We start from the raw sequence: 16,318 nt of genomic DNA, 5'->3' as shown, positions 1-16,318 counted from the left end.
ACAGAAATGCTGGACCACTCTCACAACCACCATGTCAGACTACACAAAGAAGCCATTGAAATCCACAAGCATGTGGACAATTTCAACAGAAAGGAGGAAACCATGAAAATGAACAAAATCTGGCTACCAATATTAAAAAAACTAAAATTACAACAGCAAAACAACAGAGAGTAAACAATCAGGCACATCTAATCACCTCTCAACAAAATATTCCCCCCCCAGACATTGCCAAGCCATCAAATGCTAATTAAGGTAGTCAGTTGAAACATTCACACCTAGCTCAAGCAGACAAGAGTCCTTTGTCCCACCCTGGTCATTCCACAGATATATAAAACCCGTTTTCCTACTTCCAACAGACCTCACTACCTCTGAGGATACTTGCCATAGATGCAGGCGAAACGTCAGGAAAAAATGCCTCTAGAACATGGCCATATAACCTGGAAAACCTACAACAACCCAATATTTAAGTGTTCTTTCTCCCTAGAAAAGCCTCCTTAACTCCAGTAACGTCATGGATGTTGCAGTACTAACTAACCAACAGGAGATCATATCACAAGCATGATTAGTAAGGCTCAATGCAGCTTCTCTTTTGACCTCATCCATGGAACATTTTCCCCATTGTACAAACTTCATTTCAAGTATGAAAAGGCATAGAGCCAATCACATAACATTTGCCTACTTCCGGCTGTCATCTGTTGCCCTTCGTAGAAATGGAACAGAAGTGTGCTGAAAGGTGGGAGTTCAGGACAGGGATGACCACTGGGACCACCTCTACTGGTTTATGCCAGAGGCCTCTGCAGTTCGATTTTGAGGTCTTGATTACTATTATTATTATTATTATTATTATTATTATTATTATTATTATGCTATTTTACCCCACCTTTTCTCTCCTGAAGGAGACTCAAAGTGGGTTACATTAAAAACATAACCACACAATTTAGAAATATGGCAACATTACAACAGAATTAAATATAACAGTATTTTAAAATTACAATTAATATCCATCAAAATATAGTCAAAGCTAAAAACCACATGGGCCATCCAGTCCAACTCCCTACCATGCAGGAAAAACACAATCAAATTACCTTCCTCCCTGTCTTCCTCCCTCATTCCTTTTCTTCTTTCCTTCACCCGTTTCTTTCTTTTCTGTCTCTTCTTCCTTTCTTCCTTCTTTCCTCCTCCCTTTCCCCTTTTCTCCTTCCCTCTCTGCCTTCCAATCTTGTTCCCTTTCATTCTTCCTTCTCTCTCTCTCTCTCCCTTTCTTTCTTCCATGGCAGGATTTCCCTGACTTTTTTTTAATAAAAGCAATACGGAGAGGGAGGAGAAAAAGATTCTTCATGTAATGGTTTGAACATGGGCAACAACAGTGGAAAAAAATAAAGAGGGAAACACACGTGATGAGAAGACAGAACTTGAAACAGGACAAATGGGGATCGAAAGGTATGATTCCCTTTGCAAGACACAAACAGTCCCCCATGTTTCTCAAGGTCCATGTAAAAAGGTCCTAGGTCTCATAGTCTAACAAACCTCACATAAAATGCCATCTTACCTTTCCGCTTTCCTGGAAACGAAGTAGATAGGAAAGCTGGTATGAAGTTGGCTGATGTGGGGCTCATTTGTGAAGACGACCACATCTTCTACAATCTCATCCGGTGCCAGAGTGCCATTTGGAACATGTATATGTCTGAAGAGTGCAACGCTATGGCTGTGCTGTGATGGAGACGGTTCACTCCAAAGAGAGGGCATCACCAGCTGCTCTGGAAATACAGACAACACATCATCAGTTCTAGTTTTGGTCTAAGCTTTACTTGGTATCATTTTAGTTCCCACAATACCTGTTCTCGGTCCTGCCTCCTTCGCAGATGCGTTTGGCGGGGACGAGAGACAGGGCCTTCTCAGTGGTGGCCCCTGGGCTGTGGAACGTCCTCCCTAGGGATATAAGATTGGCCTCCTCCCTTCTGACATTCCGAAAAAAAGGTTAAAACCTGGCTTTTGAGCAAGCTTTCGCTAATGTAGCATAACCAGGTAAATATGAAATCACTGAACGACTTGACAATGCAATTGGATAATGACTTTTGGTAAGGAGACAATCATGATAATGTGTTTATGGCTTTGTACAGTTTTTATATTATATGCTAAATGTTTTAATATGATTTTATGATTGTTTCAACTGTTTTATAATTGTTGAGGCATCAAATTGTTGCCGACTGTGAATCGCCTTGAGTTGCCTCCAGGCTGAGAAAGGCAGTATACAAATATGGTAAATAAATCATAAATAAATGCTTCAATAGGTGTGTTGGAATAGTGATTACAATATTTATTATTTATTTACTTACCATATTTATACCCCACCTTTCCCACCCTGAGGGGCTCAGAGTGGCCTTACACATAGGCATTAGGCAGTTGACACAACTGACTAGTTTACAGGCTCCAATACAAATTGTGTGACATCAATAACACCATGTAATGCAGTGTTTGTTCATTGGTTATAAATGTCATTTCCTCATTGGTTCTGTTGGAATAACAACTTTCTTCAAGCTTCCTACACTAGTTATTTGTTGTGTATATAATTCAGAATACTTACTGTATTGTATCTGTATATTGGTATGCAATTGTCCTTAACTCTATGTTGTGGGAAGGGCTGTGATCTGGAGCAGAACAATGACTTTCAAAGTAACTGCCACACAATTAAACAGGAAATAACACTTTCAAACCAGGAACAGACAATCATTCAAATTTTATTACATGGTGGAATCGCACCTTCCAGCAGAGTTACACAGTTTAGCAGTACAGGCATGGGCAAACTTGGGCCCTCCAGGTGTTTTGGACTCCAATTCCCACCATTCCTAACAATCTCAGGCCCCTTCCTTTTCTTGTCTTTTTCCGCTTAAGTGGCTGAGGGGGAAAGGAAGGGCCTGAGGCCATTAGGAATGGTGGGAAGGAAGGGCCCAAAACAGTTTCAATCCAGTTTACCTATCCAAACGTATCTCAAAGTAAAGACTTTCTGTATATTTTTCAAATTTCAATATTAATGTCAAAAATACGTAGTATGATTTTAAATAGGATTTGTGCTACATTAGAACAGTAAAGACAAATATAACTTAAACATTAAATATTAAATAACCAGAAAAATAAAATAAGGTGTCAACACTAAACTAATTTGGGAATCTGCTATTGCAACACATCCAATAAAAATTTAAAATCAGTATTAAAAATATTAGCCTGTAATAGCTGCATGAGAGGTAATGGAGCTTACTTTTAACCACAATATATAATTTTTTTTTCCTTGGCAACTCCCATGCCGGTTAGAAGATTCTAGTGAAAGGGTTAACAGAACTTAGAAGTGTTTAAGTGCTGAAATGCAAACCTAAAGAGGGGTTTGTCCCTCTCCTCTGGCCTGCAGAAGACCAAAAGCTAAGAGGAGATAATGAATCTGGAAGACACAAGATACTGTATTGTCAAGTTCGCCTAGGGAGTACTCAGGATGGGTTAACACCCAAAATGCTTATCTGTAACAATAATGTGTGTGTTTACGTAGTTTGTAGAAGGTTAGCAGTGAAAGACACTGAAGTGGCAAAATATGAGAAAAACATGTTTTTGAATGGTTGATCCGATAAGAGAGGTGTGTGCCCATGACACAGTGAAAAGACATGTATATAAGGTGACTGAAATATCCAAATATCAGAGACAGCCTTTTTTGAAGACACTGGTTTGTCTTGGTGGTTTCTCCCTGTGTGGCCACACTTGAAATAAAGAGATTTCTGCTTTACCTCTGGAGACTAGACTCTCTTCATTTTGCTGCCCTCTGTGACGGACTCAGCAAGGACCCCAAGCAGGGGGTCCCCTACACTAGGAGTTAAGATTATAAAGAATTAACATTTCTCCATGCAAGGTACTAAATAAAAGAACAACTTTAAATTGATGTACCATGAAGCTTTCCAGTCCTGGATCCTCCAATTGGCAAGATAACGAACAGACTGTTGTTCCCAAATGTGCCTTGAAGCGGGATCTTGGAGTATGGCTGATCATTGTGCCCAGAAAAGAACATCAGTGTGTATCCTTTCAAACTGGCCCCGGGCTCTCCTTTCAGCTCAACAAACTGGTATAGAATGGTACTGTTGTTGATGCCCAGTTCATTGATTATGATGGAATGGTTGTGGGGAGTTTCCTCTGTGGAGTTCAAGCCAATGGGTGGACAAGCATTTTTCTGGAAAGGAGTTATTTCCGCCACCTGGAGGCAAAGAAAAGACCCACAAAAATTTAAGAAGCCTCACATTTTACTCATATCAGTAACACTATGTGGCAAAATGTGGGGAAAAAGTTTCTGTTCCTGGTTTAAAAGTGTTTTTTCTTGTTTCGTTGTGTGGTCCTTACTTGGAAAGTCATTGTTCTGCTCCAGAAACTTCATTTTTGTGGCTGCCACAAACAAGGTTGAATTGAGACTCAAAAAACTTCATTGAAAAACTAGAGCAAAATGTGCTATAGCGGGATGTCCCTCCTGCACAAAAGTATTAAACAGTTTTGGCAGTTTAATAATCTTTTCCCATATCTTTTATGATCGAACCAATTAGGAAATGCATTTATAACCCAGGAACAGAAACATGTTACAGAGTGTAATATGCCTGTCCCTTGAACATAATAATAATAATACACTTTATTTATATTCTGCTCTATCTCCCCGAGGGAACAAGATTACAGTATACACATATAGGCAAACATTCAATGCCTTTTATACAATCAACAATGACATACAATATGCAAACAAAGGCAAAGGTTTCCCTTTCCATCTCCGGTGTCTGGAGGCAATGCTCAACTCTGGCCATTGGGAGGTGCTCTTGTTCCATTTTCCATGCTGAGGAGCCTGTCATCGGTACACACTCCTAGGCGTGTTTTGCCGGCATGGCTGTATGGGCGCCTTTTGCCTTCCTGCCAAGGCGGTATCTATTGATCTACTCACATTACATGTTTTTGAACTACTAGGTCAGCAGAAGCAAGGGTTGACAGCCGGGAGCTCACCCTGACCGGCTTTGAACTGCCGACCTTCCAGTCAGCAAGTTTTTCTGCAGCTAGCAGTTTAACCAGTTGTGCTACCGCTGCCCCTCCACACGGCTATATAACATGGAATATCAAGGCAGATAATCCACAATATCTGCTTTGAACTGTGGCCCCTTCCACTCAGCTGTATAAAATCCACACTGAACTGGATTACATGCCAGTGTGGACTCAGATAACCAATTCAAAGCAAATATTGTGGATTATCTGCCTTGATATTCTGAGTTATATGGCTGTGTGGAAGGACTCTGGGTTATCTCAGTCCACACTGCCATATAATCCAATTTATTGTGGGTTTTATACATCTGTGTGGAAGGGGCCATAGTTTTCATTGCATAAAAAGCTCCATCAACATTGCCATATAATGCCACTTGAAACGGCATTATATGATCAGTGTAGGTTTATGTAATGCAGCTCAGTGCAGTTAAACTGCATTGCATGAATCTACACTGACAACAGCTGGCCCATGACCCCAGACTCTGGGTCCCCCTTCGACAGAGATTAGACAGACACTTCCTTTTTTGTCTTCCTGTACAAAAGTGAAGACCTTTGAGTCACAGCATGCCTTTGAACATATTTAAGGGAAACAGATCTTGTCTAACATGCTGGACTTTTATTTGGGGTGGGTTTTGTTATGCTTTTGCAATACAGGCCATCCCCGTGTTACAAATATCCAACTTACAAATGACTCATAGTTAAGAATGGGAGTGAGATAACAGGAAGTAAGAGAAATCTACTCCTTGAAAGAGAAATTCACTCCTGGAAGAGTTATTATCAGGGGGAAAGGGAAGGAGTCCCTGGTGGCGCAGTGGGTTAAAGCCCTGTGCCGGCAGGACTGAAGACCGACAGGTCGCAGGTTCGAATCCAGGGAGAAGCGGATGAGCTCCCTCTATCAGCTCCAGTTCCTCATGCGGGGACATGAGAGAAGCCTCCCACAAGGATGATAAAAACATCAAATCATCCAGGCATCCCCCGGGCAACGTCCTTGCAGATGGCCAATTCTCTCACACCAGGAGTCACTCCTGACACGACAAAAAAAAAAAAAAAAAAAAGGGGGGGGGGGTCTCAACTGAAGCTTTATCTCCAGTCCTTGTTTCCACAACAAGCCACATTTTCCAAAATCCAATTCTCACTGGGATAGAAAGTGAGGGGAAATCTGAGCAGGAGGCACAGACAGTAAAACAAACCCGGGTGCTATCCAAAGCTAATACATATATATGTATATATGTGTGTGTATGTGTGTAGGGTCCCCTGGTGGTGCAGTGGGTTAAACTGCTGAGCTGCGAATTTGCTGACCAAAAGGTTGGCGGTTCGAATCTAGGGAGCAGGGTGAGCTCCCGGTGTTATGCCCAGCTTCTGCCAACCTAGCAGTTCAAAAATAGGTACCGCTTCTGCAGGAAGGTAACAGCGCTTCATACAGTCATGCTGGCCACATGACCTTGGAGGTGTCTACGGACAACACCAACCCCCAATAGGACATGACTAGACTTAATGTCAGAGGAAACCTTTACCTTTTCATGTGTGTGTGTATACACACACACACATATATGGCTGGAGTTACACTTTAAAATGTACCTGTTCTGACTTATGTACAAATTCAACTAAAGAACAAACCTGCAGAAACCGACCATCTTGTTTGTAACTTGGGGACTGTCCAAGTTACTTTTTAAATTTCACCTTACTTGAATTATATACTATGTCTATTTTCACTGTTATACACCCACTTGAGTTTCACACTGGAGAAAAGGAGGAACATCAATCAAGATTAGTCATCGAAGCAAGCTGCGAGATGGGATGCATAATTCTGGTCAGGAACACAGATAAGCATGAGAGTCGCCCTGCCCTGCCCCAAGTGCCCCTTGTGCTACTTACCTGGAAGCCGTTCTGGTCTCTGGGATTCAGACCAAGGCATCGGCTGAGAGACACATCCTCTGGACTACGCGACCTATTCTCATACAAGATGGTCTGTCCGGGGGTGAGGATGGCAAGCAGCCGGTCAGCTGTCTCTGAACTCGAGGCTGTGTACACTACGGCATCAACCAGCCCTTCGGTGGTAACTTCCATGTTCATTTTGTAGATGGCGTTAGGACTGTGGTAGAGGGCCACGGCTTCTGCTCCGTTCTGAATGGTGTTATCCCGCAGGACAATCGAAGGCTTGGGGGTCACTCCGGCACTCCCCACCAGGAAATAGCCCCGCGCATCGGTACGATGTCCCCCCAGGTTGATCACCTGGTATGCCAAGTTGTTCTTGCCATTGTAGAAGACGAGCCAGTGGTTCCAGAGCTCAAAGGGTCGAACTCTTCCTGGATAGAAGAGCTCAATGTACTCTGCGTCCTCTCGTTTTCCTGGGTTGTCTGGATTCACTTCATTAATAAGCAGCACTGGTGGAGGTGCTTCTGTGGTCCTTGGCTCTGCTGGCGTTACTCCTTAAAAAGAGTAAAACCCATCATCTCTAGCTGGATAAGTACCTTGCTTCCACAACCTAGCCATGGCTATGGATCCTAGCTTAGGTGCTCTGCTATGGCGGATCCACTAAGAAAATCTACAGACCTACTAGGTTTTCCAGGCTGTATGAAACATAGCCATACAGCCTGGAAAACTCACAGCAACCCAGGAACATAATATTTTTAAAATTTTGACGCATGTTACATAGTGCTTTATTACTTCATAATTCTTCAAACCCCCCTAAATGTTACCCTGGCACAGGCAATGTGAGATCCACATTCTCACCTCTTTTACTTGCCAGAGCAAAGAAGATCCTAATGCTCTGGCAGATAATATTATTGCTCCCGCTTTAGGGGGGAAAGTCTCAGAGTGCCCTATCCAATGCTGTCCCTCTCCATTACAACACTTACCTGGTGGGGTAGTGCTCCCATTTGTCTTAGGCAGACAAGCCTTCAACACCATGGAGTTCCACCTTCCAAAGCTCATCTCCTTTTCTGTATTTAGGACTCCTGAGAAGGCCTGCATCAAGATGTCCTGCTGGGCAGCCGACCTAGCAGACAGGAGAGCGCTGAAGACCAGCTCTGTGCCCTGGCATGTGACAACAGCATCTGAGGGAGCGGCAGAGAGAAGAGGAAATCACTTACAAACCACAGCCCTGTATCACACTAAGGTCCTCATCAGATAGAGTTCTAGCTCCATTTCCATGCACTGCCAAAACGGAGCCCCAAGGGCGCCCTATGGAGGCCATTGCATAACATTACGGTGCTTGCAGTGGGACTCCGCAGAACATGGTGATGAAGCCAAAAGTCCATGTTCAGAAGTTCACTTGACTCCAAACAGCTTAAAATGGGGAAAGATGGGCAGAAGATGGGGAAAGGGTGTGGGATGTCTAGCCATCTCAGAAGAAGGGGGAAAGATGGTAGGGAACCACGTAACCAAGTAAGACGGTTCCCTCTGCTCCCCACCACCCGCTCTGGGATGGTGCCCTTAGATCAGTGGTTCTCAACCTGTGGGCTCCTAGGTGTTTTGGCCTACAACTCCCCCAAAATCACAACCAGTTTACCACTGCCTTGGATGATTAGCCATTTAAAATAAATAAATTTTTTTTTGGTTTTACTAAAATAGCATTACAAATTTCCCATGTAATAACAAACAAAAGAAAGAAAGGAAAAGGACAAAAAGAAGACAGTGAAATCATGGCCCATTGGTTATTAAGAGCTTCTTGTGCCAAAACCAAGGTCACAACGACTGTTATAGAACTCCAGCCATCTTCTGACGATAACAGAAGAAGACCTACAAACCAGTCAAAGCATCTTATTCCTCTTCCTCTTCTTAGTTCATTTTTATCCCTTTTTTCCCCATGGGCGGGATTCAAAGCCATGTACAAAGATTTAAAAAGCAGAAACACATAAAATATATATTCAACCAGAACATCAAAGCCAATTAAAACAAATAACCCAATTTGCCTACACCATTTACAACAAATTAATCACTTACAACATGTACCAGAAGCAGAGCGTACACAAAGCTTGGCCACTCAACACTGAGAAATCCAAACTGTTCTAACCAGCAAAAGCCACCGGTCAATCCCGCTGCAATGCTGGAAATACAGCTTAATTGTGTAACGTTACAAAATGTTGATTGTTATCGCTACCTTGACAGCCACCTTTCCAGAAAAGTCAACTGAAATACAACACCATCTGAACTCCATGAGCGCAGCATTTTTCTGAATGAAGCAGAGAGCATTTGAGGATTGGGGCATTCGTAGGGAGACCAAGATTTTTGTTTATAAAGCTACTGTCTTCCCAATGCTGTTATATGTCTGCGAAACGTGGACCGTCTACAGACATCACACTCAACTCCTGGAACAATTCTATCAGTGTTGCCTCTGAAAAATCCTGCAAATTTCTTGGGAAGATGGGCAGACAAATGCCAGTGTGCTGGAAGAAGCAAAGACCACCAGCATTGAAGCAATGATCCTCCACCATCAACTTCGCTGGACTGAAGGCCACGTTGTTCAAATGCCCAAAGCAGTTTCTCTACTTCCAACTCAAGAATGGAAAAGGGAATGTTGGCAGACAGCAAAAGAGATTCAAAGATGAGCTTAAAGCCAATCTTAAAAACAATGGCATAAACATGGAGAGAACAAGGAAGCCCTGCACCTTGAGCACTCTAACTGGTGGTCAGCTGTGACCAACAGTCCTGTGGAATTTGAAGAGGAACAAATAGAGGGTAAAAGGGAAAAACATGTCAAAAGGAATAAGGCGTGTCAAGCCAATCCGTGTCAGAACTGCCTTCCACCTAGAAACCAATGTCATCACTGTGAAAGAACATGCAGATCAAGAATAAGTCTCTACAGTTACCTATGGACTCATCACCAATGGGATCACCGATGATGTGGCCCCTGAAGCCCTCTGCGGTTGTCCACCCTTGAACTAAATACTGTTAAGGGAATATGGGGCTCAAGTTCCTATTGAAGGATATGCTCCAGAGAGAGAGTGAGAAGAATAGTATTATTAATGTGGGTTTCTTTTTAAGCGGCATAGAAACAGAAATAACAGCAACAATGATAATGAAAATGAACAACTGGCTTTGCAGATGGTGCGGCTGGGAAAGTTTTGGCTTCTATGCTTTTCTGAAGAAGGACTTCTGGTAGTAGATAGGCAACATCTCATAAGTAGTTAGGAAAACAAGTATTTGCTAAAAATCTTATGAATGTGATGATGAAGACCTTAAACTGATTTATGTAGAGGAAAGGAAATAGTATTCCGGAGAGCAGGAAGGCATGTAGTTCTGGAGACAATGGGGCAGTCAGGGGTCAGTACAAGGAAGTCAGGGGTCAGTACAAGAATCCATCAAAAATAGTCTCACCCTTTTGCCTTCTCCAGTTTCTGTGTAACGAAATTATCGGCAAGATTAGTGAGGAATTTGAACTACTTGCCAGAAAATCCTACTCTGTTCCACTTTGGTCAGACCTCACCTGAAACACTGTTTCCAGTTCTGCACATTGCAATTCAAGAAGAATACTGACGAACCAGACTATATCCAGGGACAAGGATGAATGGTGAAAGGACTGGAACTCAAGGACTATGAGAAATGGCTGTCAGTTGATATGTTTAGCTTAGAGAAGAAAAGATTGAGTTCTTAAGTATCTATTGGAATGTTATAGGGCCGAGCTTTAGCACAGTGAGTTACACCACCAGCTGCAGAAAATCTTGTCAATCAAAAGGTTATTATTATTATTATTATTAACTTTATTTATACCCCGCAAAATTTCCCGAAGGACTCGATGCAGCTTACAAAGGCCAAAGCCGCAACAAACAACAACATACAAATATAACAGTAAAACGCATAAGCAAATAATAAAACATCAAGCAAAGACAATAAAACCCTAAAAACAATGACACATGATGCATTTAAAATCTAAAAGGCCGGGACAAATGTAATGGACAAAATTTAAAAGTGCTGAACTTGACAGGAGGTATGTAGAGGTTTTTTGGAGGTAGGTGCAATGTGCAGACAATCCTAGTCTCTAACAAAGTGCATTTGGGACATGATGCCAGGAGTTTCCTAATCTGGAAAGGCACGCTGGAACAGCCAGGTCTTCAGGCTCTTCCTAAAGATTGCCAACATTGGGGCTTGTCTGATGTCCTTGGGGAGAGAGTTCCAGAGTCGGGGGGGCCACCACAGAGAAGGCCCTGTCCCTCGTCCCCACAAAACGCGCTTGCGACGCAGGTGGGATCGTGAGCAGGGCCTCTCCAGATGATTGAAGGGAACGTGTGGGTTCATATATGGAGATGTGATCACGCAGGTAGGCGGGTCCCAAACCATTTAGGGCTTTGTAGTTGAGCACCTGCATCTTGAATTGGGACCGGAAGATGAACGGCAGCCAATGGAGCTCCTTAAACAGGAGGGTTGACCTCTCTCTGTAAGGAGCGCCAGTTAACAGCCTGGCCGCCAATTGTTGGACCAGTTGGAATTTCCAAGCCATTTTCAAGAGCAGCCCCATGTAGAGCGCATTACAGTAGTCCAATCTAGAGGTGACCAAGGCATGGACCACCCCGGCCAGATCAGCCTTTACAAGGTATGGTCGCAGTTGGCGCACGAGTCTCAATTGTGCAAATGCCCTCCTGGCCACCGCCGACGCCTGAGCCTCAAGCATAAGTGATGAGTCCAGGAGGACACCCAAACTGCGGACCTGTGACTTCAGGGGGAGTGTAACCCCGCCCAACACAGGTTGCCACCCTATACCCCGATCCGGTTTACGATCGACCAGGAGGACCTCTGTCTTGTCGGGATTTATCTTCAGCTTGTTCATCCTCATCCAGATAGCCACAGCAGCCAGGCACTCGTCCAGCACCTGAGGGGCTTCCTTGGAATTTGGTGGAAAAGAGTAGTAGAGTTGTGTGTCATCTGCATAGAGATGGCACCTAACTTCAAAACTCCGGATGACCTCTCCCAGCGGTTTCATGTAGATGTTAAAAAGCATGGGAGACAGAATGGAGCCTTGCGGGACCCCACAGGTCAAAGGGGTCCGAGCAGGCGTCTCCCAGCTTCACCAACTGGGATCTACCTTCCAGGAAGGATCGGAGCCATGACAAGACCGTGCCCCTGAGACCCGTCCCAGAGAGTCGTCCCAGAAGGATACCATGATCAATGGTATCGAAAGCTGCTGAGATGTCCAAGAGAACCAACAGGGTCACACTCCCCCTGTCCAGCTCTCTGCGGAGGTCATCCACCAAGGCGACCAAAGCTGTCTCGGTGCCGTGGCCAGACCTGAAGCCAGACTGTGACTGATCCAGGTAATTGATGTCATCTAGAAAACCCTGAAGCTGGGAGGCGACCACCCGCTCCAGAACCTTGCCCAGAAAAGCGAGGTTGGAGATTGGTCTGTAATTGTTCAGCACTGTGGAGTCAAGGGAGACCTTTTTAAGGAGTGGACGGACCACAGCCTGTTTTAGTCGAGATGGAAAAAACCCCTGCCCCAATGATGCATTAATGACAGTTCAAGCCTGATGATTCAGTCGAGTGGATGCCTATGCACAACAAAGCTCCTTGGCATGGAAAATGGAGTGACAGCACTTCCTCGTGGCCAGAGTCGAGCACAGCCTCCAGATGCCGGAGATGGAAAAAGATGGGAAGATGTTACCTCTGTTTCTGTATTGTCTGTCTTTGTTGATCCTATAACAGCATTGAATGTTTGCCATATACGTGTACTGTAATCCACCCTGAATTATTATTATTATTATTATTATTATTATTATTATTATTATTATTATTATGGGATGAATGAATCAATAAAATCCCATGGATGCAGTGCCACTGCTTGATGCTCACTAATCAGAACTTTGTTCTCAACAAGCATTCAATAAGAAACAATGACAGAGGAGATAGAGAAACACTAGTCATTTGCCATGCCTTTTCCTTCCAGACTGGAGGTGCATGAAGGCAAAAGAGGGCTTAGCAGGAGAGCAAGAGATGATCCATGGGGCATTATGCCCAAGCCATTGGAACTAATACTTCTTCCATTTTCTTCTAGAAACACATTTCTAATTATTTTAGAATATGACCTGACCCCTTTATTTGACAATGCATTCAATCCTACCTTTGAAGAAAGCAGGAGATATTTCACAGTCATGCTCTTTGCCCAGATACTTTGGTGCTGCTCCTTTCTCCGAGGTCTGTTGCTGGCGGTCTAAAAGAAAACAGAGAAAAAGATGCTAAGACTATAATTCTATATCAATTTGCTTGGGATTAAGCTCCACTGAAGTTCTGGCCTAATACAATACATGTCCAACTTACAATGACTCAATTCTAGGGTTTTCATGCCAAGATTTGTCCTACCTGCCATTGAGTGAAGAGCTTCTTCATTTCCAAAAATGGAAAAAAATGGGAAAGACTTTACCTCTGTTTATGTATTGTCTGTCCATGTTAATTGTATAACGGCATTGAATGTTTGCAGTATATATGTTCTGTAATCTGCCCTGAGTTCGCTCGGGGAGATAGAGCGGAATATAAATAAAGTTTATTATTATTATTAATTTATTTCCCACCTCTCTTTGTGGCTTGAGGCAGAATACAACACAGTTAAAACAGTGAGATAAAGCAAAGTAATATAAAAATAAATATAACAAACACACACAGATAAAATGCAGGTGCTATTAAGTGCCACTTTCAAAAAACACAAAAAACCGAAGCCGATGCTGCCCTTCCCCTCTAACATTTTCCTTTACACAACACTTTTTAATCTCTTGTCTCAAATATAGGCTGAAGTCCACGATTATACAATGCACTTGTCTTACCTTGGGAAGAATTAGAATGAACATGACAATTGCATTTTTCAGATACAGCCTCGGCCAAAAATATCAGGACCTCGCTTTTTCCTGGCGACCCTTGCTGGCAGTCTAAAATGGGGGAAAGAAGAGAGAGAAATGCATACTAGGACTGAAAAGTTGTATAAACTCACCAGGGGCTTTGTGCCACTGAACCTAACAAGAATCCTGAATAGACATCTATAGCAATTTGGTGGAGGAAACCCAGTGCTGTAGCACTTAAAAGCTTATTGTTGCACATGAAAGACAAAAAATGGCTGAAAGTCTCATCTTAATTATATTCTGCAACTATGTTCCATAATAACTATTACCATTACCACAATGAGGAGGGGAATTCAATTCATCTTCCTGTCCACCTTGCTCACTACCTATTCTCCAACTCGCACCACAGCCACTAGTCCAGGCTGTTGTTTACAAGCAGCTGATGCTCAACTTTACTCAAACCATATTATTTTTAGATTTTAAAACCAGATTCTCCAGTTTCCCTTTAAGCTTCTAACTTCCAGCTATGGGGCAGACTCTGATCTAAATGAACTACAGTGTCATTGTTAGTTTTAGCTCTGAATGCAATGGTGCTCACCCGAGACTTGAAGGCAGAAGGAAATCTCTCGGCCAAAGCGCTTCTTGGGACAGTCGTTGAATTTCCCAGCTGTGGGCTTGCTGACAGCAAAGGCGGAGGGATCGCGGGTGAGAGAGCAACAGGAACAGCGGCTTACAGATGTATCATTATGCAAAGATCTGGCAGAGATCGACAGGGAGGGTGGAGAGAGCCACAAGTTGCCATATTTACTCTAATCTAATACTCACCTTTTTGGGCTAAATTACTTTGCTAAAATTAGAGTGTGCATTAGATTTGTGGAATACAGTCATCTCGCCGCTATGAGTCTCCTTGTGGAGAGAAAGAGTGGGGTATAAATAAACATCATCATCATCATCATCATCATCATCATCTTAGTGCTGAGCCAAAGTAAAGGGAAGGCTGATTCAGTAGAGCTGGGAGCTCCTCTTTGAGGGATGTCTTTTCTCATTTAATGGCCAGGGCTCAATGCTATGCGATCCTGGGATTTGTAGTTTGGTGCGGCATCAGCACTCTTTGGCAGAGAAGGCTCAAGGCCGTGTAAAACTACAGCCTCCATGATTCCATAGAATTGAACAAGGCAGTCAAAGTGGATTCATTTTACAGCATTCTACCATTGGATGTGGCTCTTAATGAGACATGCCGGATTATCACAGGATGCCTACACCCTACGCTGCTGGAGAAATTATACTGTTTAGCTGATATTGCATCGCTTGATATCTGCCGAGAAGCAGCAGCCACTAATGAAAGGACCAAAGCATGGACATCTCTGGCCCATCCTCTGTTTGGATATCAGCCAGCAGGCCAATGCCTTAAATCAAGAAACAGCTTCCTAAGATTTACAGAGATACTCGCAGGAACACCTCAGAAAGCGAGAGTCCAAAAGTGGCAGGCAAAAAACCCACACCTCAATCGGTGGCTGATACCAGATGAGAAACTCCACCCTGGACACACAGAAGACTGGGCAACTTGGACAGTGTTGAACAGACTGTGCTCTAGCACCACGAGATGCAGAGCCAACCTTAAGAAATGGGGCTACGAAGTGGAGTCCACAACAGGCAAGTGTGGAGAAGAGCAAACCACACACCACCTACTACAATGCAGTCCGAGTTCCACCACATGTACAATGGATGACTTACTTACAGCAACACCAGAGGCATTCCAAGTGGCCAGCTTCTGGTCAAAGGAAATTTAGTATATAACTGTATTCTCGGTTTGCTTCTGACATGATAAATAAATAAATACTACAGTATCAATGCACCCAAGGTTTTCTTTTCCATTGCTGGAAGTTTAGGTGTTCCAACACAATTGTTTATAACGAAGGCATTCCAAGCAGGCAGCAATTGTAATGCATACTTTTGAGTATACCTTTTGCGTATTACATTTGGCAGCAAACACTTTTTTTTGGTTTCAGGGTTTTGGAAACTGAGCTGCGCATTGGATTCAATGGCACATGAGACTCGAGTCAATACGGTAACTATCGGCCTTACAAAAACCCTGACTTTGATGAACTAAGATATAAACAAGTGAACCCCCTACTAACTACAGCCCGTCTCCTAGGCAAAAAATGTTTTCAGAAATTTCTTACTGCTCTCCCAAACGGAATGGGGATTTCCCAGGGGTCAAGATGTCTTGCAGCTTTGAGCTGGCATTCCCACAGGTGTAAATGAAGGCATCCAGAAGGTCTGCGGCCAACACAGTCTTTCCGACAGCAAAACTGCTGGCGCTCCCCTTATAAAGAGCGATGGCATTGACATCAGCAGTTGTTCTGCAGAGGAGGCCAGTCAAGTTGTGGGGGAGCACCAGGTCAGCTGCGGCACAAAGGGAAATACATGTAAAAGGATATCACACAGCCTTTTAAGAAATTGTCATGTCATGAGGGTTGGACTGGATGGCCCATGAGGTCTCTTCC

General features: G+C 43.4%; 1 protein-coding gene across 2 annotated transcripts in view; it reads right to left on the bottom strand.

Moving 5' to 3' along the window:
* The window catches only part of LOC132781870 (uncharacterized), a 32,582-nt gene that overhangs the window by 6,089 nt on the left and 10,175 nt on the right, over positions 1–16,318 (bottom strand). For both annotated transcript variants that reach the window (XM_060786395.2, XM_060786396.2), the window contains exons 3-10: positions 15,995–16,217; positions 14,410–14,567; positions 13,800–13,901; positions 13,103–13,192; positions 7,908–8,105; positions 6,925–7,478; positions 3,928–4,231; positions 1,550–1,757 (exon numbers count right to left, since the gene is read on the bottom strand). In XM_060786395.2, coding sequence (XP_060642378.2) covers positions 1,550–1,757; positions 3,928–4,231; positions 6,925–7,478; positions 7,908–8,105; positions 13,103–13,192; positions 13,800–13,901; positions 14,410–14,567; positions 15,995–16,217 — 1,837 coding nt within the window. The remainder of the gene's footprint in view (positions 1–1,549; positions 1,758–3,927; positions 4,232–6,924; positions 7,479–7,907; positions 8,106–13,102; positions 13,193–13,799; positions 13,902–14,409; positions 14,568–15,994; positions 16,218–16,318) is intronic.

The sequence above is a fragment of the Anolis sagrei genome, chromosome X (assembly GCF_037176765.1).
Source record: "Anolis sagrei isolate rAnoSag1 chromosome X, rAnoSag1.mat, whole genome shotgun sequence".
NCBI lineage: Eukaryota > Metazoa > Chordata > Lepidosauria > Squamata > Dactyloidae > Anolis > Anolis sagrei.
The sequence above is the reverse complement of the archived record's forward strand: the minus strand, read 5'-3'. Positions and strand labels throughout refer to the sequence as shown.